The sequence below is a fragment of the Desmodus rotundus genome, chromosome 11 (genome assembly GCF_022682495.2).
Source record: "Desmodus rotundus isolate HL8 chromosome 11, HLdesRot8A.1, whole genome shotgun sequence".
Taxonomy (NCBI): domain Eukaryota; kingdom Metazoa; phylum Chordata; class Mammalia; order Chiroptera; family Phyllostomidae; genus Desmodus; species Desmodus rotundus.
Genome location: NC_071397.1, coordinates 9,992,757 through 10,020,404, shown reverse-complemented (window position 1 = coordinate 10,020,404; position 27,648 = coordinate 9,992,757). Strand labels below are relative to the sequence as shown.

Sequence of the window (27,648 nt, the reverse complement as noted above, 5' to 3'; positions counted from 1 at the left end):
CTGACTGGAAAAGCGGGGAGCCCCGGAGGGCGGGGGGGTGTGTCGGACGCGTGCTCGCGCCCTCCAACCGCTAGCCGCGGCCGCGCGCTCCGCCGCCCCCGCCCCCCCGCCCAGCACCCTCAGGCGGCGCGGGGCCGAGAGCAGGGGGCTGCCCCGGCGGTGGGGGCGGCGCGAGGCGGCCGCGGCGGCCGAGGCTGCAGCTGCGGCGGTGCGCTGGCGCCGCGCATCCGGGGCGCCCGCGGGTCAGCCTCGCCACCGCGGCCCCCGCCGCCGGAGCCATGTACCGCAGCGGCTCGCGCTCCTCCGTCTCCTCACATCGGCCTAAAGAGAGCGGCGGGAGCTGCCCGCGCTCCGGCCGCGGCTCCGGCTCCTCCTCAGGCCCGGCTCGCCGCGCGTCGCCGCCCTCCGGCTCCTCCTCGTCGCGGACGCCGGCTCGCCGGCCCCGCTCGCCTTCGGGGCACCGCGGCCGCCGGGCTTCGCCGTCCCCGCCGCGGGGTCGCCGCGGCTCCCCGTCCCCGCCCCGCGGCCGCCGGGCCTCGCCGTCCCCGCCGCGGGGTCGTCGCGTCTCCCCGTCCCCGCCGAGGCCCCGGCGCGGTTCCCCGTCGCCCCCGCGGAGCCGACGACTCTTCCCGCCGGGCCCCGCGGGTTTCCGAGGCAGCAGCCGTGGGGAGTCGCGCTCCGACTTCGCCCGGGACGGCCGCGGAGACCATCCAGGCGACAGCGGCAGCCGGGTAATCCCACCTCTCGGCCGGGACTCTCCGTCCCCCAGTCCCGTCCCCCCGAGCTTTCCGCTTCCAGAAACGCCCTCGAGCGCCCGCCCCTCCAGGCCTCCAGGCCCGGGCCCCCACATCGGCCCTGCAGCCCCCGGCGACGCCCGCACCCCGGGGCTCCCCGGCAGCCCCGGGAGCTTCCGTGCACAGGGAGGACCCGGGACCCGCCCGGGCGCCGGTCCCGCGGCGGCGCTCCGTTTGCTGGGAGTGGCGGTTCGTCGCGCTCGGGGGGAGGTTGGGAAAGTTTGCCGGGCCAGGGGGGGCTCTCCGACCGTGCGCCTGGCGCCGTCGCGGCGGCCGCTGCGCTCTCGGAGTCGCGCGGTTGTGTGTCTGCGCCCTGGCGTGGTGCGAGCTGCTGGGCGGGTGAATTGGAGCTGCCTGTCCGCGGCGAGGAGTGTGTTCCCACCGTCATTTTAACAACCGCTCTCACTCCCTGCGTTCCGTGGCAGGAACTAGGCTTAGCCGTCCCCGGACACATTCCCTTAGAACAGGCACAGACCCTCGAGGTGCGGCACTTAGAATTATTCCCTGTTAAAGAGCAGCTGGGGGACCCTGGGTCGTTTAAGTGATTTAATCAGGGCCGTGCAGTTCACTAGTGGTGATGCTGTGATTCAGGTCATATCTGCTTGGTTCCCTTTTTGTTTGTTTGTTCGGTTGGTTGCTTTTGTTGTTGTTTTAATCACTAGGTTTCCCTGCTGGAGGGACAGTGCATGAGGTTAAAAAGTGTAGTTTGGACGTAATATTGACCTGTCACCGCAGGCATCACTCTCGGAGAGCCTCTGGGCAGGGTCTGGTGTTTGGGTTTTGGTTTTATTTGCAGTTCACCAGTCTTTCCAAACCCAACGACAAAGGTTCTGTCGTTCGAGGGGCTCTCTAACAGTATGCTCTGGACACTGGTCATAGGCGAACTGACTCGTCACTAAATTAAGATTTTCATAGATGAGTAACTGCAGTCTGAGTGTTAGTTACAGAGCAAGCAAGGAAAGGACACCTGTTTCCAAACCTCCCTTTTCTTCTCCAGTGCACAACCTGTTCACTCCAGGCTTTCTGCCTCCAGTGGCGTCACGCACGGCTCAGCCCAAAACAGTGGTCTCCCTTCTCCCAGCCAAGCCTGATCTGTCAGGTTAACCTCACCTGTCTAACCTGTCCGCTCTGCCTCCGAAAGACATCCCCAGAGCGGTCGTCCTACTCTCTCGCTCCTGTGTCTTCCTGGATTGTTCCCTTAAGCTCCTTTACACCCCACTCGTGTTACCTTCCAGTGTGTTCTGTACCCACCAATCAACATGGCTTTTAAAGCTTTATTTTATACATTTGAGAAGTATTTATTAAACATCTACCATGTGTTAGGTGCTGTTCTGGGTCCTGGGGGCATGAGTGAGCAAACCAGTTAAAAACTCTTGCCTTCGTAGAGTTCGTATTTTAGCAGAGGAATTGAGTAATAAATAAAATAGAGAAGTGAAATGTTTGGCATGTTAAATGCCTAAGAAAATAGAGAAGGCAGTTACAGTTTTTGATAGGGTAGCCAGGAAAGGCCTCTGGGAAGGTGGCTTTTTAATAAAGACCTGGAGAAAATAAAGGCATGGGCAATGTGAGCATCTGGAGGAAGAATGTAGTCAGATCATATCACTCTTTTGCTTGAAACCCCTCTGTGGCTTATTTTATTCTTAAGAATGAAATCTAGCCCTGGCTGGTGTAGCTCAGTGGATTGAGCCTCAGCCTGTGAACCCAAAGGTCGCCTGTTTGAGTCCCGGTCAGGGCACATGCCTGGGTTGCCGGCTGGGTCCCTGCTTGGGGGTGTGCAAGAGGAACCACACATTGATATTTCTCTTCCTCGCTCCCTCCCTCCTTTCCCCTCTCTCTAAAATAAATAAGCAAAATATTAAAAAAAAAAAAAAAAGAATAAGATCTAAATTTCCTAACAGCATTCTGCCTGTCTTCTGTCATTCTTACACAGTCACCGTGGTCACCTCTCTGTTGTTACCCAAAACCTGCTAAGCTTATTACAGAGCTTGTTCTTCTTTCCCGAAACATCTTTCCACCTGTTCTTTACAAAACTGACATCATTCAGGTCTCGGGTTAAATGGTATCACCTCAGAAAAAGAAAATCCTCTAACCACCCTGTCAGATGTAGCTCCTTTTTCTCCAGTCTCTTTTGTTGTTTTGTTTTAATGACCTTATGGCACTTAGCTATCAGAAGTAGTTTTCATTTTAACTTTTATTTTTAAAAGAGTTTATTTATTTGTTTTTATAGAGAGGGGAAGGGAAGGAGAAAAAGAGGGAGAGAAACATCGATGTGTGGTTGCCTCTTGAGCATCCCCTACTAGGGGCCTGACCTGGCCCGCAACCCAGGCATGTGCCCTGACTGGGAATCAAACCTGCGACCCCTTGGTTCACAGTCCTGCCCTCAATCCATTGAGCCACACCAGCCAGGGCTCATTTTAGCTGTTTTTGACTTGCCTCCTTCACTAGAAGCGTATAGGTCCTCAGAGCAGACTTAATTCACTTCTGTATTCCCATGCCCAGTACTAGTAAAATGAAATAATGGGAGATCACTGATCGGGAGGGTTGAAAATGTGGGCTTTCATGTGAGAAAATGATAATTTTTTAAAATGCTGTATTTTTGGAGTAGTATGTTACCATAGTCATTTCTCACCTTGTTGGACTACAACTTTGTGACTAGGGAGGAGAACGTTTTTGGGTATAGGGATGTTTTGACCTATTGACTACCACATTATATTTTGCTTTTGTAGAGACGTTCTCCTGGTCTGCGATCTGACTCTTTGGAACAGAGCTTAAGGATCACTGTTGGCAATGACCACTTCTGTGTCGGCATTCCAGAACGGCGGCGGCTTAGTGATCGACTGGGTTCACCAGTGGATAATCTGGAGGATGTGGACAGGTGGGCTTCCTCTGAGATAGGGCTGTTGTAGTGGTTGAAGGTAGAAATGTTGAGGTTTTCTAAAGGTGTATTTAAAAGAGTGGTGCCAGAGGTGGCGTTATCCCTGATGTCCAGTACAAAGTAAAACATTGGAGACTTTCTAAGTGGGGAGAATATATTGATGTAGACTTTGTTGCTGAAAGAATTATAGAAGAAAAGACTGTAAAGGTCATCCTGGTCCAACTGGAAAGAGGAAAGTTGAGGGGATATAAACAGTTTCCCAAATTAAAACTGTTGAGATGATATAGATTCTAAAATACTGGTATTAGAGGTTCTTTCTGCAAAGGAAAGTTCTGGACAAAATAGGAATATTTAATAGTGTATTTTTCTGCTTGTCCAGGCTGAACTATAGATTCAGAAAGGGTTTAGATAAATTCATGTGAAATATAGGTATCCATATTAAATACATAAGCATTAGTAAAAAGTTAAAGATCTTTAAAAGTATTACTACTTTACAACTACTAAGTGCTGAGGAAGGGCAAATACACTCCACAGAGTGTTAAATATAGATGTCAGGTACTAGGAACTTAACCATAAATGGGAAGTAAATAATCATACTAGGTGTTTTTTACCTGACAAAAGTAGAAGAGTAAGGAGTGCAGGGAAAGCACTCCGTGTCTGAGAGCTGGGAACCATGGCTGTGATGATGTCTGCCCAGGACATTGGGAGTTTTCAGAAATGATTAGCAGTAGCAATAAGTCAGTGTAATGTTCTTTCAAACTAAGATGCCATGCAGTGGCACACAGAGGCAGGCAGGTGGGGGACAGCTGGCAGGAAGTCTGAGGACCAGTGCTCCCTTTGGTAATATTTACTTCAAAGCTCCAGCTGTTTGATGCACTGAAACAAGGCAGTCCAGTCCAGTGTCACATAACACTGAAGCTTCTGAAGATAGGGCTGCAGGGTATGTGACTGTATCACTGAATTGAGGAAACAGCCCTTGCCCCTCTGGCTGCTTCTATTTTAGGAGATGATTGAGTAGGCAGTGTGAGTGGGTGGCGCATGAGGTGATTGTGTTCCTTCCTTGCTGAGGTTTTGAGGTGACTTTAACATTTTCTCTTGGTAGGCCTAGGGTGTTACCTCCCTTTCCATGAGCTTCATTATACATGTGTACTTCAGGTAGCCAATTGTCAGTTTTTAAATTATAAAAATTAAAATTTCCCTCCTAGGGATTTTGGGGCAGTAATCTTTCTAGAATCATGTAGTTCAGAGAGACAAGTCTATGTTAGAGAAAGTGAGATAAAACTTCTAAAAGGAAGTGTCAGGCCATTCTTTTGACTTTCTGCCCCCTGTACTCTTGCTCAATATAGTTTGTGTGGATAGTTACTCTGCACCAAAATCAGGCCATAGGACAGTTGGCATTCTCAGGATGTCTCCTGAAAGTGAATCCAGTTTTCAGCTAATGAAACAGTCCATGTCCACCCTTTGTATGTAGGTTTTTGCTTATTTTTTTCCCGAGGTCCCCAAATTCTTTCTCTTTTATGAATCTGTTAAATTTTATATCAGGTTTGGGTTGTAGCCACATTGCCAGGATTATCAGTATCCTCACCTTGGCAGCTCTGTATGTAGGACTGTAATATCCTGAAAAGGGAACATGATCACGTTGTATGGAGACAGTTTCTAAAGACTTGTGGATGTGAGGTTGATTTCCCTTGGTTATCAAGGTACTGTGCACATTGTAAGTTCCATTCATGAAGTTAGGAATTGTTACACCATAACTCCTCCTTGCCCTGAGACACGTAGAAGTAGTGGGAGCTTACCCTCCCCCTCCCCCCCCCCCCCCCCCCCCCCCGCCTGATTTGCCTGAGGGGAAAGGCAGAAGCAAACAGCTTTCTTCAGGCATTTTGGGGAATTAGCAGAGGAAAAGAATGTTAAGTTTGGGCTCTAGAGGATTTTTTTTTTTAAAACAGCTTTATTGAGCCATAATTCATGTACCATACAGTTCACCCATTTAAAGTATTCAGTTCAGTGACTTTTATTATATTCATAGAGTTTTAGTATACCCAAAGAGTTCTGCATTCATACCACTGTGATTAATTTTAGAACATTTTTAGTACCTGCATCCTTAGCTATTAGTCCTCCACACTGCCTGCCTAGCCTATCACTGATCTACTTCCTATCTCTAAGGATTTTCCCATGCTGGGTATTTCATATAAATAGAATCATATAATACATGTTCCTTTATGACTGGCTTCTTTCACTTGGTTTTTCAAGATTTAGTAATGTTGCAGCATATAACTGTACTTCATTCCTTTTTATTGCTAATAATATTTCATTGTAGGTATTTTGTTTATCCTTCATTAATGATGTATGGATGGGGGTAAAATTTGGGTTGTTTCTGCTTTTTGGCTACTATGAATAATGGTGCTATGAAGATTGGTGTACAAATTTGTGGACATGTTACATGATTTTTAACTTATTTAATGAAGTTTGTAAATACAAAAAAAAAGAATAGTCCAGTGAGCCTCATGTACCCATCTTCCACACCAAAGAGTTGGCCTTAACCAAAGCTTTTAGGGAGAGTCTGCCACTGGACTATTGTGACCTACTGGGGATCAGGTGGCCCTTTTTAGGGCTTACTTTTACTGCAGCCAGTTTTCTCACTTATCCTTTGGGAGACACGGGAAGGAGGATAGGAACTTCTTCCAATAAGCAACCTGATTTTTGCCTGTATTTACATGGTAATTCATTATTTTAACTGTTTCTGTGCCTTCTTTCATTGTTTTGTTTGTTTTTTGGGGGGGTGGCTTTTGCTGGAGATTGCAAATCTGAACTGAGACTTTCTGAGAGTTATCTCATTATTTCTAGCTTCTTGGTATTTAGTGCTGGATTAGATCTTGGGTCAGTATGCCATTTGGTGGTGATGTTTAATATTTCTAGTGGGGAGCTGAATGTGGGAGCATGGGTGAAATTGCTACTGTGTTTTTTCGCCTTCAGAATTAGTGATCAGAGACTTTTTGCATGGTAGGTGGTGGTCTAGCAATGGAGTGACTTACCTCATGGAAATTACTCTCTGGAAATAGGTGTGTTCATGGCTGACAAACCTACAAAGTAAAATACCGTACTCTAGTTACATTTAATTTCAGAGATTGTCCTTGGTTTATTCCCATTTTTTCCTGTTTCATTCTACATTGAGAACTTAAAATTCCCCACATTCTTGGCGAGGAGGTAAGTAGTAAGGAATCTGGATTCTCACAAGTGGCATCCTTTTAGAGGAAGGTGATGAAGTTTATCCTTGATAGTCTTTCATAAAGTTATTTATAGCTGTTAACCAGGTCTAAAACTGAACAAAGACTGGACTGGTGAATAAGAAAAGGCAATTCTTCAATATTTTGCTAACTTAATCCCAGAGACAGGAAAGCAACTATTACAGAAAAGAACATGCAGAAAAAAGAACAGTCATTTCTAGAAACTCACAAAAAACAAAAGTAGCTACCAGAAACTGTAGAAGACACCAATAACTACCATCCTTTGGATGGTAAGTCACTCTGGAATGTGAGTGACATGTAAATTTTTCATTCAGATTACTTAAAAGTTGTATGCTTAAAGTGCCAGAGGATCTTTATTTGCATCTGTGATTTAAATCAGAAACTTTCCTTTGGGGCAGTAGAAGCTCTGTGACCATAATGCCCCAAAAGTTGAAGACTATTGTGTTGCGGTATAGAGCTCTTAGTTGAAAAGACAGATGTCCCATCCTGTTTTTTACCTTCATGTCTCAAAGGTCCAAGACCTTTTTATTTCTGCAAAGTAAACATACACAGTGAGCCACACCATTACAAACTCTTTCCTGGGCCCAGTATTAGCAGAATACATGTGGCTATCTAGGCAAGGCAGGAAAAGAAAGTAACAAAACAGGCTGTGAAGAAGTTTTATGGTTTTTATAATACGTGAGCCAGCAAAACAAAGCATTGGAGAACCTTCTGAAACTTACGAGAAAATCATGCCCATTTTTTTCCCTCACAGTGAAATCCTCCTTTTCCAAGCAAGATATTATATAGAACTTTACTGTGTAAACAGATGAAGTTGGGGCTAGGATGGTTCAATGAGGTAGAAGGTAAGGCCCAGAGCCATGCAGACTCCACTTTTCCTAGTATGTCCTTCCTTCAGGTAGCTCCTGAGTACTGTTCAGAATCTCTGTGGAGCATAACTTGAAAATCTATGATCTAGACTGGTGTTTTTCAAATTTTAAGGTGCATACAGATCACCTGGAGATCTTTTTAAAATGCAGATTCCAATTTAGTAGGCCTCAGTGGAGCCTGAGAAAGTTCCCAGGCAATACTGATGCTGCTGATTCAGAAAACACTTCTAGTAGCAAAGAACTAGAATTTATCTGGTGTGGAGTTGTGTCATCCAGAGCTCTTTCTTTGTAGACTGGTAGTGGTATTTTCACTTCTCCCAAATCCTAGTATGATACTCTGTATCCCCAAAGTCTAGTCAGTTAGCCTAAGAGCTCTTTCTGTATAGATTAGTAATATCTCCCCTTGGTTAGAGGCTAAAGCTGCTTGTACCTTGCCTGGGGAAAGAGAGGGGAAATTATATATATGTATATATGTATATATTTGTATTTATTTATTTTTATATTTGTTCTTGGACTTCATGATTATTGTCTTTTGTCCTAAGCATTCTATAGCATCCTTGTCAAATGTCACTCTTGTCTGGTCTTGCTCTTTCCAAGTCCATTGTATTCAGTAAGTTGTGTCTCTTTCCTCAGGGATGACTTGACTGATGATTCTGTCTTCACGCGAAGCTCCCAATGCTCTCGAGGTCTTGAAAGATACATTTCCCGGGAGGAAGGGCCTCTCAGTCCCTTTTTGGGACAGCTTGATGAGGACTACCGAACAAGAGAGACTTTCCTGCATCGTTCTGACTATAGCCCTCACGTCAGTTGTCACGATGAGATGTTGCATGGAACAGAACGGAGTAGAGACAAACTCAAAGGCTCCTACTCTGTACGACCCGAGGAGAGGAGCCGGGAGGCCAAACGGCCCCGTTATGATGACACAGAGAAAATACACAGCATGGGAAGTGATCACCCAAGTTTTACATCAGGAACCCGCAACTATCGACAGCGTAGACGGAGCCCAAGCCCTAGGTTTCTAGACCCTGAGTTTAGAGAGCTAGACCTTGCCAGGAGAAAGCGAGAGGAAGAGGAAGAACGAAGTAGGAGCTTGGGTCAGGAGCTGGTGGGAGTTGATGGTGGCACAAGCTGTCCCATACCTGGATTGTCAGGTGTTCTAACAGCATCGGAGCCGGGATATTCTTTACATCAGCCTGAGGAAGTATCTGTGATGCCCAAGAAATCAATTCTGAAGAAGCGGATTGAGGTGGACATGGAGCCGTCTGTGCAGGTCTGTGCTACGTTTCTGCTATGGTCTCTTGCTAATTCCTTTAATATCTTAAAGCCTGGTTACCTATCTGGGTGCTGTGTCCCAAATGTATCTTTGTAATATATGCTAGACCAACATTGTTAAGCCTATGATCTGCACTTTCCATAACTCCCCAAAGGAAACTAGGTCTCATAATGCATCAGTAGAGGGCTTCTATTGTCATTTATTAGGTTTCCTAACAGACATTTTGGAGACTATTGTAGCTATTTCTCTAAATTAAGTACTCCTGTAGGAATCTTTGATTATGAGTTCCTTGGAAATGAAACTTGAAGGGCAAAGGAAAATGATCTCAATTTTCCTCATCTCTTTAGAGAGAAGACAAAATGTATGAGTGGTAGGACACTAGACCAGAAATCACATAATTCTGATTCTGGGCCCACCTCTGCCATCAACTTGTTACGTGATTTTTAGACAAGTCACTTCACTATTCTGAGCCTTGGTGTGCATATACACACACATATACACACATATTTTTAAAGATTTTATTTATTTTTAGAGAGAGTGGAAGGGAGGGAGAAAGAGAGGGAGAGAAACATCGATATGCGAGAAATACATCAATTGGTTGCGTCTTGCACACCTGGGGACCTGGCCCGTAATTCAGGTATGTGCCCTGACTGGGATTTGAACTGACGACCTTCCAGTTCACAGGCTGGCACTCAGTCCACAGAACACCACCATCAAGGGAATATTTTTAAACTTTATTTTTATTGTTGACACTATTACAGATGTCCTCCATTTCGCCCCTGCTTTGCCCACCTCTACCCAGCCCCTGCCCCATCTCTCTCTGGCCTTGGTATTTTTTTTCTCACCTGAAAAGATGATCAGACATGAGCACTGGTTTTTAGCTGTCTCTTTTTAAGATCTAGAGGTTTCTGAAGAGGTTTCTATGGGCACTTAGGGAAACAAGGTCAGGCTGATCAATTAGTCTTTGAGTTTCCTAACTCCACTTCAGCCAAAGCAGCTCTACTTTTATGTGTTTTTTTCTTTGGGAATTCATAGAAAATAAGTAAGCTAGGACATCTCTATAAAGTTCTATTGAATTCAAATTTCTTGATAAGGACCACAACGAATGGGCAAAAGTGAAGATTCAATCCAGTCTGCCTTATTTCCTGTTTCTCTTTGCCATAGCAGAACCATCTGGAAGATGGGGGCCCAAATCTTGAACCTACCTGACTAAGGATACTATACCTTTCCTTTATCCATACTTATCTTTCCCCTATTAAAGAATAACAAAGCATCTAAATAGTTATCTCAATCACTAGTTTTCTGAGTTTCTGCATAGAGACCAAATTGATTGTGTTTGTCTTTTCAGCTTGAGAGTTTTTCCAGCAATACCAGCTCCAGCCAGGATCACTCTCTCTACTCTGGACACCCGTCTGTTCCACTGAGTGGTGCTATTGCTGCTTTTGCTTCAGAGATTGAAAACAAGGGGACTATGGTAGACCCTAACCTGAAGGAACCTCAGGGCAACCTCTACCAATGGGGTCCCCTCCCTGGGATGCCCAAAGACAATAGTCCTCTCAGAGAGAAGTTTGGAAGTTTTCTGTGCCACAAAGAGAAATTGGATATGAAGGCTGAGGGACCTGAGCGACACACAGACTTCTTGCTGCCCCATGAGAGAGCTACCCAGGATGGCAGTGGTTTTTCCCGTATTCTCAGCATGTTGGCAGATTCTACCAGTACGCAGGAAAAAAGACGACGTAGCTTCCCTGACATTGAAGATGAGGAGAAATTTCTCTACGGAGATGAAGAAGAGGACTTAAAGGCAGAATCTCCACCAAAGCCCCTTGGGGGCTCTGAGAGTGAAGTTATGAGGCAGAGGGCAAGCTCCCTGTCCTCTTCAGCTCCAGCTGTAAAGCTGGAATCAATAGAAGAAACCAATCCAGAATATGCCAAGATTCATGACTTGCTCAAGACCATAGGCCTGGATATTGGGGTAACGGAGATTAGTAAACTGGCTGCACGCACCCAGGAACGACTCCATGGCAAGAAACCATCACGTTCCTCCACTGACCGCCGTTCCTCAGTTGACCGGCACTTTTCAGCAGACCGCTGTTCCTCAGTTGACCGCCATTTCTCAGCTGATCGGTGTTCCTCAGATCCTCACAAATTGGAGAGCAGGGACGCACACCATAGCAATACTCACTCCCCAGAGGTGTCCCATCCACATCCAGTCTCCCCTGTGGATCCTTACCTGCTCACAAAAAACAGCCCCCCGTTCCTAAAATCTGACCATCCAGTGGGTCATATTGCAGGACCAGAGGTGGTTGGCCCTGGGTTTCAGTCATCTGTGGCGGTCAGATGCCTATTGCCATCAGCCCCATCTGCCCCAATTAGACTTTCACACCCTGCTTCTTTATCTCAGTTTCATGTGCCAAGGGCCTCTCAGTTTGCTGCAGCTCGGATACCTTCAAACTACCAGGGACCTGCCATTCCTCCTGCTTCTTTTGATGCCTATAGGCACTACATGGCATATGCAGCCTCGAGATGGCCCATGTACCCCACCTCTCAACCGTCAAAGCACCCTCTGCCTGAACCACACAGGGTAATGCCAGTTACCAAGCAAGCTACTCGTAGCCGTCCCAATCTCCGTGTGATCCCCACTGTGACTCCTGCTGAGCCCAAGCAGGAGGAGTCAGTGCTAAGCTCAATTCCTACTGCCCAAGTGCCTATCCAGGTGTCCATCCCGTCGCTCATACGATATAATCCAGAAAAGATCTCTGATGAGAAGAATCGTGCTTCCCAGAAGCAGAAGGTAAATACTAGCTTTGGGGATCCTGTGCCTGAGTCTTTTAACATAAATTTGTATTTGTCTTTTAGAGGGAGCTGAAAAGCTTTAAGGCCCTTTTACTTTAAGTTCTTTGGAGGCTGCTGTCATCACCCAAAGTAATGTATGTGTCCCCTCTGTTTTTCTCATCTTTTATCATTAAGACTAAAGTCTGGCTCTAGGTCCCACTGTGATTGCTAGACTTCTTTTTTCTTATTTAAGTTTATTTCTCTATTCAAATTATTTGCTTTAGAACACTATGGATAGGAGCTGGGAGCATTGAAGTCTTCAATATGACCTCATCAGGGAGTAAGGAACCAAAATTGGGTTGTATGAAGGAGAATCAAAAAAATATTTCATCCCAGTAAGTTTTGGGTCCTTTTCCTGTAGTGATTATGGGGGTTAATAGCTAATAACTAGTTGCTTGGCAATTGAATATTAATTAATAGCTAGTTATTAGCTATTTCTTATACTAGTTTATTTTAGAGTCCAGGAATAACATTTTTATGACTTTTTTAAAGTAGTTTTTATACTGTTACTGGGTTCCCAGGCTGTAGGAAGGGAGCAGAGGCTGGGTTAAAGATACAGTAATTCACCCTGGCTGGTATAGCTCAGTGGATTGAGCACAGGCTGTGAACCAAAGGGTCACTAGTTCAATTCCCAGTCAGGGCACATGCCTGGGTTGCAGGCCAGGTCCCCAGTGAGGGCCACAAGAAGGCAACCACACATTGATCTTTCCTTCCTTCTTCCCCCCTCCCTTCCCTTCTCTCTAAAAATAAATAAATAAAATCTTAAAAAAAAAAAAAGATACAGTAATTCTAGATATTTTAGGGCAGCAGGTAAAAATTATGTAGGGACATGCAATACTAAATACAAGAATTTTGAATGGAAAAATACATACTGTTAATTTTAAGCCAACTTCTTATAACTAATAATTCACTTTGTTTAGGAACATAGAAATATCAGGTATAAATTTGATTTGCTAATAAAATAAGACCTAAGGAGGAAAAAAAAAGGAAAAATTAGAGGGCCAATCCCATTTTTTTTCCAGTTTCGGAGAAATTTAGCTTATTTTTGAGAAGACTAAAAAAAAAATCTATCTTTCATTATGTTGAAATCTTTTGGGAAAGAAGGGTAGGTTCAAAAAGACAAAACCTAACTGAAGAGACACTAGAGACTGGGCTCTTTCCCTTTAAGAACCTAGCACTTAAGTCAGGGCTGATAATAAGTTTTTCATACTTGCCCATTATAGACAAGTCATTTTTGTTTTTCATTAGGTCATAGTAATATAATGGAAAAATCATGAGTTTTAGGTCACTTAAACCTGGATTTTAAACTCTTACTAAATGACCTTGAATATGTTACTTAATCTTTCACAACTTCGATTTTCTTACTGTAAAACAGAGATAATGTCATAAGGATTAAATAAAATAATATGTAATACAGCTAACACTGCTTCACCCATAACACATACTCATTTTCTTCTAGGTGGCTCCCTTTGGGCTTAGAATCACTTAACAGTTGCTGTCAGTAGCATTAAAATTAATAGTTCAGTGCTTTCCATGTCAAAATAATACTTTTTGGGCCTTGTAGCTCTAGAGAGGATTATTCTATTCTGGAACTTGGATTAGAATGAAATACCACCTTCACTATAAAGTCAGAGCCTCAGTGTACAAGCATTTAGATTCTTGCATTCAGGTATTATCTAGCATGAGGGCTTATGAACGAATGCAGTAGGAAAGGGAGGATGTTGGAGGCTGAAGCATTCTCTTAATCATTTTGTACTTTGCAGGTTATTAAAGAGAGGGAAAAGCTAAAGAGTGACCGGGAAGCTCGCCAGAAGAAGATGTACTATCTCAGGACCGAGTTGGAGCGACTTCATAAACAACAAGGTATCAGACAGTCCTTTGCATGACTGCCTTTTTGTAGTAACTTGAGTAAGTGACCCAAATGAAGAGCTTTGGGGAACCTCAGACAGGTCCATGACCTGAAGTCACACTTTAAAAAAAATTTTGAGATAATTAAGACTAATAGAAAAGTTGCAATCATAGTGTAAATAATTCTCAGATATTCTCCATGATTATTAGCATTTTACTGCATTTGCTGTATCTCTTCTGTTTTCGCTCTCAGTCTGTGTATGTGTGTAATTTTTCCTGATGCCTTTAAAAGTAAGTTGTAAATATGATGCTCCTTTACTCCTAAATACTTCAGTGTCTGTCTACTAACAACAAAAAAATTGACTTGCATAACCATAGTACATTTACCAAAATTAGGAAATTAACAGTAATATTCTAGTCTACTGATATTATTTATATTTCACCAGTTGTCCAAATAATGTCTTACCACAAAAGAAAATGCAAGATTATGTATTGCATTCAGTTCTTTTAGTCTCCTTTAATCTATAACTGAATTTCTGAATATTTATATTTCATGACATTGACATTTTAGAAGAGAAATGGCCCTGGCCAGGTGGCTCAGTTGGTTGGAGTGTCATCCCATATACCAAAAAGGTTGTGAGTACGATCCCCAGTTGGGGCGTGTGTGGGAGGCAGTCAATTGATGTTTCTCTCTTACATCAATGTTTCTCTCTCTCCCTTCCTCTCTCTCTAAAAATCAATAAATATATTTTTTAAAAAGAAGTCACATATTTTGTAGAATGTCCTTTAATTTTGGTTTGTCTGATGTTTCCTTATTCAATTCAGGTTATGAATTTTTGGCAGGAACATCACAGAAGTGATGCTGAGTTCATATCAAGTGTTAATTTGTCCCATTACTGGTGATGTCAACTTTGATCATTTGGTTAAGGTGGTGTCTGCCAGGTTTCTCCATTGTAAAGTTACTATTTTACCCTTTTTAATTAGTAAGTATCTTATAGGGGAGACACTTTGAAACTATGTAAATATTCACTTGCTCCTCAAACTTAGGGCTTACTAGTTTTAGCATTCATTGATTGCCTGAATGAATTGTTACTATGATGGTTGGTAAATAGTGATTTTCTAATTTCATCATTCTATCTTTATTGGCCTTCTGTTGTAAGGAGGAGCTTTCTACCTACCCCTGTGCCTCCATTTATTTATCCATTTATATCAGTATGAACTCATGGATTCTTCAGTAGATTATAATAAATGGTTCCATTATTTCTTTTCTTTTTTGAAAAAAATATTTTATTTATTTCTAGAGAGAGGGGAGGGGAAGGAGAAAGAGGGAGAAAAACATCAACGAATGGTTGCCTCTCGCACCTCCCACTAGGGACCTGGCCCACAACCCAGGCACATGCCCTGACTGGGAATCAAACTGGTGACCTTTTGATTCACAGGCTGGTGCTCGACCCACTGAGCCACACCAGCCAGGTCCCATTATTTATTTTCATGCTTAAAACACCCCAGATTTGTCCAGTGGGACCACTTTAAGTTGACTCTGGTGTCCTTTTGATATGTCCCCATCAGTTTTTGAGGACTTTTTGCCCCGAAAAGATGTTCCATGATACCTCTTTTGATTCCTTCTCTTCATCTGTGCTTTTAAGAATTAACATATATCCCAAGGAAATAATATAACAAGTTTCCTAAATACTACAACTTGGTGATAGCATGGAAAAACAGAGAGTGGGAGAACATATCATTTCTTCTGTTTGGGTTTAGACTATTTAGGGATCAGAATCTTCATTTTTACTCCTGTGAGTATTAATTCTTGAGCACTCGTCATTTGGATAGGAGATAATAGTAGGTGAGCTTGAGGCAAAACTTAAAACTCAAATGTAGGCAATGGTGAAGAGTCCTTAAATCAGATAAAATCAAATATGTGACTGACTTGCCCTCTGAATAATTCTTTGCTTCTCTGAAGAGGACAGCCACTGGATTCATAGTTACAACATCTATAATTTTTTTGGAGGATACAGGCACACAAACTTGTATATACTATTTTGGGGATTCATGGAGGCCCTGAAGCCTTTCTGTAGATCATTAGCTAATAACCCCTACATGAAAGATAATGTAGTCACTCATCCTTTACCTCCATGGAAGCTTCACCTAAACCAGCCCATGTGGATGGAGAGTTCCACTTGCTTTTAAAAAGTTTTATGGGAAAATATTTTGTGACCAAAAGTCTTGAAAGATTATTACTCATGACAGAAAAATCATTTGTCTTAATTTAGTTTCCTTGTGTTTCTTCCTATTGACATTTAACTACTTAGGGGAAATGCTACGCAAGAAACGGAGGGAGAAGGATGGCCACAAAGACCCACTTCTGGTGGAAGTGAGTCGGCTTCAGGATAACATTATGAAGGATATTGCAGAACTTAGACAAGAGGCAGAAGAGGCCGAAAAGAAGCAATCTGAACTGGACAAAGTGGCTCAGATCTTGGGAATTAACATTTTGGATAAATCCCAGAAGTCTTCAAATGACAGTAAGGAGCACACAGAGAAGCCTGGGAAAGCAGAAAAATCCAAGAGCCCAGAAAAAGTATCATTGTACTCAAACTCCTCTTCAAACTGCAAGGTAAAAACTCAACTTTTCCATTTCTATTATGTTTTTTATTTTCATGGACTCCTAAAGAAGCTTCCTAACCATTTTCTTAGCTTCCTTTTCCAGCCTGTTTTTACTCTTATTAGAGTTTTGTAAAGCATAGATCAAATCGTGATACCGTCTAGAATTTTAGCCGTTTCCCACTGCCCACAAAGTGGAATCCCAAACCCTTAGTATTCAGGGCCCTCTGTGTTCATGTTCTTGCATTTACTCCTTAACCCACTCAAGTCTTGGCTTCTAATTTTATTATAACATATATACACCATTTTATGGGTTCATGTTTAGAACAAGGTCCTGTACATTTCAGTTCTCAAATCAGTATTTGATATAGGGAATCACCGACTCTTAAAAATGTTCCTTCCTTTAGCTTCTGTCACACTTCCTTTCATACAATTATGCTGGCTGCTGTTGATTGGTCTCCTTTGCTTCCTATTCTCTTGTACCTGGTCTTTAACTATTTTAGTTCTTCAGGGCGCAGTCCTAGCTAAGTTTTCCAGAATTCTGCTGTCTTCGTAGGTCATTTTATCCAGTTTTATGCTGAAATACCATGCTGACACCTTCCAGTTTTGTATTCTAGCTCAAATGATTTTTTTGAGTTCCAAACCTAAATATCCAAGAGACTACTACTCATTTCTACTTCATTTTTCTCATAGACACCTCCAAGTCAATATATCCTAAACTAAACTAATGATTGTGTTCCACCTCCCTCTAACTTTTCCTTTCTCCGGTGTTACCCCCCTCAATGAATGGCACTATTATCCTATAATTTTCATGCCAACAACCTAAAAGACATTCTTAGTGCTTTCCTCTCCCTTACTGCTCCATACCAAACCAATTATAGATTCTGTCAGCTCTCCCTCCAAAATAAATCTCAGTTCCATCCATATCTTAACCATTCCCATTGCCATCCAAGTTCAAGCCACCTTCAATTCTTGCTTGTACTGCTACACTCATTTCTTTCTCCATATACTGCCAGTGATCATGAGACTTCCTTGCCTACCTCTTCAGCCTCATTTCATGTATCTTTTTCCCTTTGCTCACTATAATTTCATTACTGGCCTTTTCATTCCTCAAATCTATCATCCCCTCTAACGTCTTTGTATTTTCTCTTCCCTCTGGTTACCATGCAAACTCCAGTTTTTCCTTATCCCTTCTAACTAACTCATTCATTCTTCAGGTTGCAGCTTAAATTATTTCCCTGACTCCCTTCCTGATTTCCCAGACTGGTAAAATTGACTGATACACACTGACAATACTTACAATTTTTTGTCTTAGCATTTGTGACAGTTATAATTATAAAATTGCATGTGTTCCCCAAATTAGATTTTAAGGTTCAAGGGACAGGGACTGTATCTCTCTCATTCTTCAATATAGTCCCCAATATGTAGTGCTTGATTCATAGTAAATGAGTAGTGCTCAGTAAGTATTAAACTATATCTCAGCCTCCTACAACCTTAGAATTCTTGCTCTTTTCCAGATGTTCAATATGCTATTTTGTGTTCCTAATTTTGTATTAATAATCTTCTTAGCCTGGATTAATTTTTTTTTCTTCACCCCATTCATCCACTAAGGCCCAACCTGAATACTACCTTCTCCATGAAGAATTCCTGAATTCTACCCAGATTTAGTCATCCCTTCTTTAGCACTCTTTTTTATTTATGTTTAGACAGAGGGGAAGGGAGGGAGAAAGAAAGGGAGAGAAACATCAATATGCGGTTGCCTCTCACACACCCCCTCCTGGGGACCTGGCCCATAACCCAGGCATGTGCCCTGACTGGGAATTGAACCAGCAACCCTTTGGTTCACAGCTGGTGCTTAATCCACTGAGCCACACAAGCCAGCACCTTTCTTTAGCACTCTTAATATATTACTTTGTTTCTTTATAAGATGTATATCATTCTGTCATATTTAAAACATGATTTGCAGCATGTCTGTTCTCACATCTGTCTCTTCTAGTAAATGAGAGCCTCTTGAAAATAAAAGAGTACAACTTAATTTATCTTTGCATTTACCATGGCATCCAGTATGTCTAGTATATAGTAGATACTCAGTTAATGTTTGAGGGATAAAGAAGAGGATATTCTGTATTCTCTATCAACCAAACTGTAATTATTCCATGCCTTTCTGGGAGAGTTCACTTTCTCAATCAGATAAGACTATACTCTTTTATACCAGGGTTATTGAGTTAGGGCTTTTAATGCGAGAAGAGCCTGAAAGTTCTAGTCCTTTGTAGTTGAGTTATACATTGTCTGAGACTCTGTTTATGCACCAACCCCAGAGTAATCTGTCATCTTTATTTGAGTTGAGTATTCATGTTCTCTGAAGCTAACAGGAATATGTTGCAATTCAGTTTTCATTTCAGCAGTAAGGAACATTGTGTCTGTAACCTCTCTTTTCTACCTATTCTGGGTACTTTTTCTTTCTTTGCCTCTCTTTAAAATGCATATTTGATTTTTGGTTTTCTCTTCATAAAAATAAATATTTTCATAATTTTATTCACCTAGAGACAGCTATTATTAATATCTTGGTATATATCATTCCAAATACTTAACAAATATTTATTGATCTGTAAGAAAGTGCCAGGCACTATTTTAGATATGGGAAGTATAGAGGGAAAAAGTGTAGACAAGGTTCTTATTCTTTATTCTCATCAAGTAGGAAAAGATAGACAATAAAAAAACAAGTTTGAATTAAGTAATGACAAATATCTAAAAAAAGAAATCAGGATAAAAAATACAGAGTAGTTAGAGAAGGTCTTATATAAGGTAACATTTGATATTCTATGCCTATTCCCATATCTTTATTGATTATTCAAATGTATTTTTCTTACATACTTTTCCCAGTATATAATGAACATCTTTCAATGTCAATAAACAGACTTCTCTAATAACATTTTTAATGACCTTATTTTTTTGTTGTGTGGATGCCAAAATTTATTTAGTCAGTCAACTCACCCGTTATTTGACATAATAATTTCCTTAGGATAAATGTCAAGGAATGAAATTGCTGGGTCAAAGAGTATAAAGAATTTTGAGATACATAATATGTATTTCTTGCCCTGGCTGGTGTGGCTTAGTGGATTAAGCGCCAGCCTGCGAACCAAAGGGTCTCCAGTTTGATTTCCAGTCAGGGCACATGCCTGGGTTGTGGGCCAGGTCCCCCGTAGGGGGTGTGTGAAAGGCAACCACACATTGATGTTTCTCTCACTCTCTTTCTCCCTCCCTTCCTCTCTATCTAAAAATAAATAAATAAAGTCTTGAGATATATATATATATAAAATAAGTATTTGTAGATTATCTTCCAGAAAGATGGTGCCAGTTAATACTCACCAGCAATGTATACATATGCCCATGCCTCACCTGCTGGGTGCGTTCTCCCTAGTGTCTGTTGAATAAGACTCTAGCAGGGAAGGATTATTTTTGAAGTGCTAATTGTTGCCCTTTCTGTATCCTGTCTTCCTTTTCCCATCAGTCTATATTACAGATGCCCAGTTCCCTGATCTCGTCTGTTATAGAACCTCAGGTGTACTTAGCCACTATGTGTTCCAAAATTTTTTTGTTGTTGTTTCTCACTACCCAACATTAACCAAAATTCTTATTTCCTAAATGTCTTTTTCCCAGCTTGCTGACAAATGAATTCATATTAAAGTACTTATTATTGTAACTTAATGTTGGGAGTTGATATGTTTTAAAAGAAAATTCATATTAACTGAGAAGTGTTAAATTAGTGGTACAAAATACCAATGGAGCCCTAGCTGGTGTGGCTCAGTGTTTTGAACACAGGCCTGCGAACCAAATTGTTGCCATTTCAGTTCCTTGTCGGGGCACCTGCCTAGGTTTTGGGCCAAGTCCCCAGGCGAGGTATGAGAGAGGCAACCAGTCAATGTTTCTTACACACATTGATGTTTCTCTTTCTCTCTTTCTCCCTCCCTTCCCTTCTCTCTAAAATATAAATAAATCTTTAAAAAAATAATAAAGTACCAGTGGTAATATTTTAGGCAGTTAGAAATATTTTGCCTAGATTCCTTTAAGTCATCCTACACAGACTACTGTTGGCTTTGTGCACATCAGCTCTGCTCTGCAGAGTTCCACCAGTATGCGTCTGTGATAAGTGAGTTCACTGTCATCTGGTCTCTGCATTTGTGTAACCTGTCAATTACCTTTTCCATTTGGTTTTTCTTCCCTCCGTAGTTGTCATTGTGATTTTTAAATTTAACTGTTGTATTTATTTGCATAGTAACACTTTCAACATCTACAAAAGGATATGCAGTTCTCTATGTCCCCTTCCCAGCAGCAGCCAGCGTTTCAATAATCTTGAGTATTCTTCTAGATATTTTAGGATATATAAGCAAATATATTACCATTGCGATTTATTCTCCATGAGAAGAAAGTACTGTGGAATCTAATTAGTTCTGTTTGAACCTTAGAGACAAGTATCTTGTGGGGTTTTCCCCAGTTTATGAAATTTAGGGACTGGAAATATGATCATATAGGCCTATTTCTATAATTGTGATAGGCTACTTGCTTTTTCTGAGCTTTTTTCTGAGACTGATCTAGACTGCCTTGAATTCCTCCTAAGTGCAGGCTTTTTCCCCCTGTAGGACTCAAAGATAAACAATGAGAATTCTCATACCAAGAGCCCCAAGACTGCAGAGAGCCCCCAGCCAGCTGCTAAGCAATCTGAACAGCCCGTTGCTGCATATGAGTATTATGATGCTGGCAATCACTGGTGCAAGGACTGCAACACCATCTGTGGGACCATGTTTGACTTCTTTACTCATATGCACAATAAGAAGCACACACAGGTAAGTACCCTGCCCTCTGTTATTTCTACTCTCACCCTCCTTCCCCTCGAACTTCTATACCCCCATCTGCATTACAAAGCTGGCAAATGAAACATTCTCATATGGGCAGGAGCCCCAATATGAAGAGCCAAGAGATACCAGCAAAGGAGTCACCATCCCCAGGGCTCAGTCCAGGGGACCTGCCTGTAACTAAACACCATGACAAGTGTAAGTGAGGCTTCGGCCTCTTTTGATTCCTTGAGTACCTGATTATTTGTTTTATTTTTATCCATTGCTGGTACTTGCTCTAACATGTGTTTACCTTTTCCACAGGTGATTTCCGTTTAAACAGTTGGCAGAGTGGGTGGGGGTGGGTACCTGGGGGCTTCTGGTCCCTTTGGTGTGTGGGGAAAAAAGAAAAGTGGGGCACTGAGCTTTTAGTGCTGTTGTGTGAGCACCTCTGCCTCTTGCAAATAGACACTGGATCCCTACAACAGACCTTGGGCTTCAAAGACCCAGAGTGAGGCCAAGCAAGATGCTGTAAAGCGCACTGACAAGATAACTGTTCCTGCAAAAGGTATGTTTCCTCCCTGCCTTTTTTGTGGTTTCCTTATAGTCAGCCAAGGAGGAGGTGTCCCTGAACTAAGGTGCTAGGAAGCAGCATAGGGCTAGACATGAATACTTGTTTTGACAAAGCTATAAAAATGCCTTTTATGTGCAAAACAGTGTACTCTAGGACTTGAAGAAATACAGAGTTGTATAAGCCAAGAATGATCTCTACCCATATGGCAAAAAATCTTAACATATTAAATATATGTGTACTACATTAAAATATAATTTTCTTTGTCCCTGGCATATGCACTAAAATCTTATTTGAAATCTGGGTAAAAAAGAACAATAAGAAGTGCAGTAATTTAACTGCCTTTTCAACTAAGAAATATTTTTGAATAGTCATTATTAAGGGGGTAAATTGAGAAGTAGAAAGTTTGTTTTTAAACTTCTCAATTTCTTACTTTCATAAGCAGTTAATGCTGCTACATCCTTTAGATCTGAAGAAGATAGGTAATTACTGAGTCATTAATAGCAACATGAGAGATCCTCATATAAATGGTACTGGGCTAGCTATTTGGGGTTGTAGTTTTGTTTTGTGGGGTTTTTTTTTAATGATTTTATTTATTTATTTTTAGACAGAGGGGAAGGGAGGGAAAAAGAGAGGGAGAGGAACATCACCGTGTGGTTGCCTCCCACATGCTCCCTGCTGGGGACCTGGCCCTCAACCCAGGCATGTGCCCTGACTGGGAATTGAACTGGAGACCCTTTGGCTCACAGGCCATTGCTCAGTCCACTGAGCCACACCAGCCAGGGTGGGATTATAGTTTTTATATCTGCTAAAATACTTAGTGCTAGATGGAGTTTGAGGAGAACTGGCAACAGAAAGGAATCTAGCACAGGAAACTCCTGAATATACTAGTTAGTGTTCCCAAGAGGTAGAAGGCATAGAGGTCCTGAGTTCAGACTTTAAGTTGGGAAGACCATACCATTGGAATTCATCTAAATGCTACTTCTGACTCAAAAATGGGTAAGGTCCTGTGTACCATTAAACATTTTATTACAAAGGGAAAGTGTGATTTCCTTTGATTGCTTTCATCCTGGGTGGAAATGACTTATTTTCTTGACTTTTTTCCACTTCTTCCAGGCTCTGAGTTTCTGATTCCCATCACTGGATATTACTGCCAGCTCTGTGAAGAATTTTTGGGGGATCCAATTTCTGGAGAGCAACATGTGAAGGGTCACCAACACAATGAGAAGTATAAGGTTGGTCTTTGTAGCCTGTGGAGTTTCTCACTTTCTGCAGTAATCCTTTTGACTTTGTCAAATGAGTTGAGAGCCAGAAAAAGTCATTAACACTTCAAATTCCCTATTACTACTAGGAAGTTCTCCATCCTAGTGAGAGTTGCTAACCTGAAAGAACCATCTACATCCTTGAGAAAAATGATTTCTAGAGATTAGTGGGGTCAAGATTTTCTCTCTTACAGTATTTTGACCAGTTGTTGAGCCTTTATCCTTTCTCTTCCCAGAAATACGTGGTTGAAAACCCATTGTATGAGGAGCGGCGGAATCTTGACCGCCAAGCTGGCCTGGCTGTGGTCCTGGAGACAGAACGGCGACGTCAGAGTGAGCTAAAGCGCAAACTTACTGAGAGACCAAAGGAAGAGAAGAAAGAAAAAAAGGCAAAGATCGTGAAAGAAGTAAAGGAAGATGAGAAGGTCTCTGAGGAATTAGAGGACCAACTCTCTGAGGGTGGGAACTCCCCTGAAAAGGCTGAAAACAAGAGGAAGGGCGGCATCAAACTCCAATTAAAAGAAGAAGTAAAGAAAGAATCACCAGCATCTTCCTCTTTTGGGAAATTCAGCTGGAAGAAGCCAGAAAAAGAGGAGGAAAAAAGTTCAGTGGCCCAGAGTATTCACAAGGAAGAGACAGAAAGCAGTAAGGACAAAGAGGATGTCAAAGCTGAAGCTGGGAAGGCAAAGCCCATAAAAATCAAGCTCTCTGGGAAAACTGTTGTTGCACATACTAGCCCTTGGATGCCTGTTGTAACAACTTCAACCCAGACTAAGATCCGACCCAACCTGCCTATCCCATCCACAGTGCTCCGCAAGTCAGGGTCAACTACAGTCAGCAAGCCAGCTCCTCTTAACACCTTTCTATCCATCAAGTCCTCTGGAACCACTGCTAAGCCTCTGCCAGTTGTTAAAGAGTCTTCATCTGATCTCCTCTTGCCACCTGACATAATCTCCAAAGCATTTGGAGGGGAAGAGGTGATTCTAAAAGGGTCTCCAGAGGAAAAAATGGTGCTGGCTGAAAAGAATGAGCCATCCCATATACCTGAACAATTGCTCCTACCTCCTCCACCACCTCCTCCACCCCCACCCCCACCACCCCCAGCTATATCTCATCCAGCTACACCTGCCCCTTCTCCTGCTCAAGCAAAGGCAATCTTGGCTCCAGTAAAATCTAATCCAACAGTATCTCACACTCTGAGCTCTTGCTTCCTGGGTCCTAACATTTTGAATCCAGTGTTGCCAGTAGCTATTATGGCCTCAGCACAGCCAACTGCCATTCCTTCTGATGAGACAGCTCCTGGGGTGAGTGAGAGTGACCGGGACCAGACCCTATTCTCTGTGTTAGTGCGTCCACCACCTCCTCTCTCAAGTGTATTCAGTGAACAAGCCAAAAAATTGGAAAAGCGAAATTCATGCTTAGCCACAGCCAATGCTAAGGACCTGTATGACATATTCTATAGTAGCGGTGGAAAGGGGACCCCTGAAACTAAACTGAGTGGTGGTCCATTGGCCAATGGAGAGAATAGCAACTTTTCTAGAGGTGAAAGTTCAGACACATTTTCCACTTCTACTGTGAACAGCAGTGCATCCCAAGAGGAGTTTCCTCCAGATAGAAGTTTGGTTTCTGCTCCTTCTGCTCCTTCAGTTGGAAACCCTAAAAAAACCATTGCAAAAACTGTGGTGTCCCTAAGGAAATGGTCAGTTGTAGATCATGTAGACTCAAAAAACAGAGGCAGCAGCTATGGCTTCCTACAGCCTCTGACAAGGTTGTGCCAAAGCAAGCCCTATGAAACTATTACCCCAAAGACAGATACTTTGGCTTTGTGGACTTCTAGCTCCTTCCAGAGTGACACTAATAGGGTTATATCTCCAGAAGGAAAGATTGAGCTTGACTTTGGAGAGCCGGGGCCACCAGGTGTAGGGCCAGCCCCTCAGCTGTCAGATACACACTGTAATACCATGGCATCTAAGAAGTTGGTAGAAACCCACCTCGTGGAACCTGGTAACAAGGATGAGGAAAGCCAAAAGCTCCACCAGGCTAAGGACTATGGAGAAAGTGATACAGAGACAAATGCTGAACTAAAAGAAAAAGGAGCAAAGCTCTCTGAGAGGATGGTAGAAAAGGGAACAGGCATGAGTGTTGGGCCCAATAACATAGAGGATTCTAATTTGAACCATAGGAACAGATACATATGTGAGGGAAAAATAGAACAGCCTAAGTTGCAAATGACTGACAAAAAGACTGGACAATCTAAGAAATTGGTGACAGGAAGTGAAACTCAAAGTAAAGTGATTGAAGTGAGTGCACAGACCCTCTCTTCCACAAAGGCAAAAATAGACTCATTTCCACCAGAAGTTAGGTCTTTACTCCAGAATCCACAAAACACAGCTGTGAAAATTTCTGCCCCAGAATTATTTCTTCAGTCCCCAGCCAGATCAGATACATGTTTAACAGATAGTGCACAGGAGCAAGGAGTTTCAACTGGTAGCAAGGAGTGCCTGGAAAATTCAGCTCCAGAGTCAGCTTCCAGGGTCTTAAGGTACAGAAGCCTCAAGAGAGAAGAATCAAAAGACATTCAGGATAAATTGATCTGTGACCTGGCTGTTTGGAATGAGAAGCAGCCAGAAACTTGGGAGAGCCTAGAGAAACCAGAAGCAGAAGCCCTGGAGCTACGAGATGGCCGTACAGAATTAGCAGTGACAATAGGAGGCACGGCCTTAGAAGACTTTGAAGTTACAGACTTGAAAGTAGAAGAGCTGGCTCCGCAAGGGAACCTGGGGGACATGGCTGTTGATTTCTGCAGTACTCCAGTAGATCCAGCACACAGATCCCCAACTGCCCTGTCTCAGAAAGTGTGTGAAGAAAATTCTATGTCACCTGTAGGATGTAATCCCTCCACTCTCACTGACTTTGAACCAATCCCATCCTTTTCTGAGTTTCCATTAGAGTCTCCCAAAATCCAGGTGCTTAACTTTGGAGCAGAGGGTAAGCAAAATTCATCTAATTCCAGAAGTGGAAGGATCACTCCTAACATTTTGAAAACTGGACTTCCTATAGAAAATGTTGACCTTGGCTTGGGGAACCTAGAGGGAACACACCAGGCCCTTGACCTGTTATCGGGAGGAATGATGCCTGAGGAAGTAGAAGAAACTTCTCAATTAGAGAAACAAGGTTCACTCGTGGAATCAGAAAAAATTAACCCTGCAGGCCTTGGGCCATCTCCTTGCCTTCCAGACCTTGTTGACTTTGTCACACGGACATCTGGAGTTCAAAAAGAGAAGTTATGTTCTCATTTCTCTATGCCAGGTGATGCTCCTGAGTGCAGCTCCTTGGAGATGGGACCACTACGGCTAGAAATAGTGAATGCATCCATCACAGAGGTAGCAGTTCCTCAAGTAAATGAGGGCAATGACAACACTTCAAATTTGGTAAAATCTTTGCCTCCGGAGTCCCCTACAAGAGAGGAGGTTGTTCGAGGCAATACTGTCCCTCAGGAAATACCTACACAAGAAGCTGCCATCCAGGACCACACAGAATCCAGTGTTCACAACTAAGAATACATATCCAGAGCTACTTGTGGATGAATCAAATTGGCTTCTAGAAATCAGGTGCCCAGATGATCCAGGACTATTTGGCTATCTCATCTGGAACCTACACCATGAGATGCAGTCAGCATCTTGCAGCAAATGTTCATGGAAGCTAAAAAATTTACCTCCTTTCCTTTTTTCCTTTCTCCTTAAGATATTAGACAAATCAATCATAATTTCTATACATATCTGTAAAAAAAGTATTTTCTGTTATTTTTTTTGCCAATTTATTTTTCTCTTACTTTGTCATTAAAATCAAATGTCTATCTGGCTCACCACATAGTGTGCTTTGATTGTATTTTGCCTTTGACTGCCATTTCTGGAACATGGGGGAGGAGGAAGGCAGAGTTGACTTCTCCAATTGCTGTGTTGTATCTCCACCTAATTTTCTGGGCAGCTTGATGGGTCTTTGGGAGAAACACCAGAAAGCCTGCAGAAATGGAAAACTGATGAATGAAGGATTGTTCATCTCTTAGGTTTCCATTTGGATGGGCCTGCCTTAACATTGTTTGAAATGCAGTGTGAGTAGCTCTTTTGTTTACTGTTTACTTCTTTGTGGCATGTCAACCTCCGTACTTTACTTAGTCTGTTACTTTTGCTTGAAATGGTCCTGCTGACCCACAAACCTGTTTGGAAATCGCCTCAATAAACATGGAAGAAAATCTTGCTCACTTTTGACTCACTTTTGGAAGACAACAACTCGGTAAGGCTTATTCATGGCTCAGTGTCAGGAGCAGATGTGCTTTTTTGGGTCACTTTTATTTTCCAAATGGCCTTTGTTCATTGTATTGTGATGTGGTTATTAAATTGCTTAGCAGCAATTTTTGTTCTGAAGAGGTGGATGATCTGAAACTTGTTCTGGGATTGGACTTTTCCTCTGTTCCACAACCCATTTGTATTCCCTCCACCTCTCTCTTTCCCAAGTTATTTCCACCATAGTGTGATGTTTTGGGTTGTACATTTTTTGTTAAATGATTAAAGACTATATGAGCTGGCTTGGACAAGTTTAACTTTATTTTTAATGTGTTATTTGGAATAAATGCATTAATCTCA

At 42.5% G+C, this 27,648-nt stretch overlaps 1 protein-coding gene across 1 annotated transcript; it reads left to right on the top strand.

Annotated features, from left to right (window-relative positions):
- ZNF318 (zinc finger protein 318) lies at positions 1-27,648 on the top strand. The gene is made up of 10 exons (XM_053913882.1): positions 1-731; positions 3,521-3,669; positions 8,417-9,053; positions 10,405-11,847; positions 13,652-13,751; positions 16,049-16,353; positions 20,981-21,184; positions 21,641-21,740; positions 22,860-22,978; positions 23,242-27,648. Exons 1-10 carry the CDS (start codon positions 279-281, stop codon positions 26,560-26,562), a joined length of 6,831 nt encoding a protein of 2,276 aa, XP_053769857.1. The 5' UTR covers positions 1-278; the 3' UTR covers positions 26,563-27,648.

What these genes read in the sequence shown, in the direction of transcription:
- ZNF318 (XM_053913882.1), top strand. Translation starts at nt 279, where the DNA reads ATGTACCGCAGCGGCTCGCGCTCCTCCGTCTCCTCACATCGGCCTAAA. An exon ending in ACTCCTCTTCAAACTGCAAG is followed by an intron (nt 16,354 to 20,980) that starts GTAAAAACTCAA and finishes TTCCCCCTGTAG; the next exon opens with GACTCAAAGATAAACAATGA. An exon ending in ACAATAAGAAGCACACACAG is followed by an intron (nt 21,185 to 21,640) that starts GTAAGTACCCTG and finishes TCTTGCAAATAG; the next exon opens with ACACTGGATCCCTACAACAG.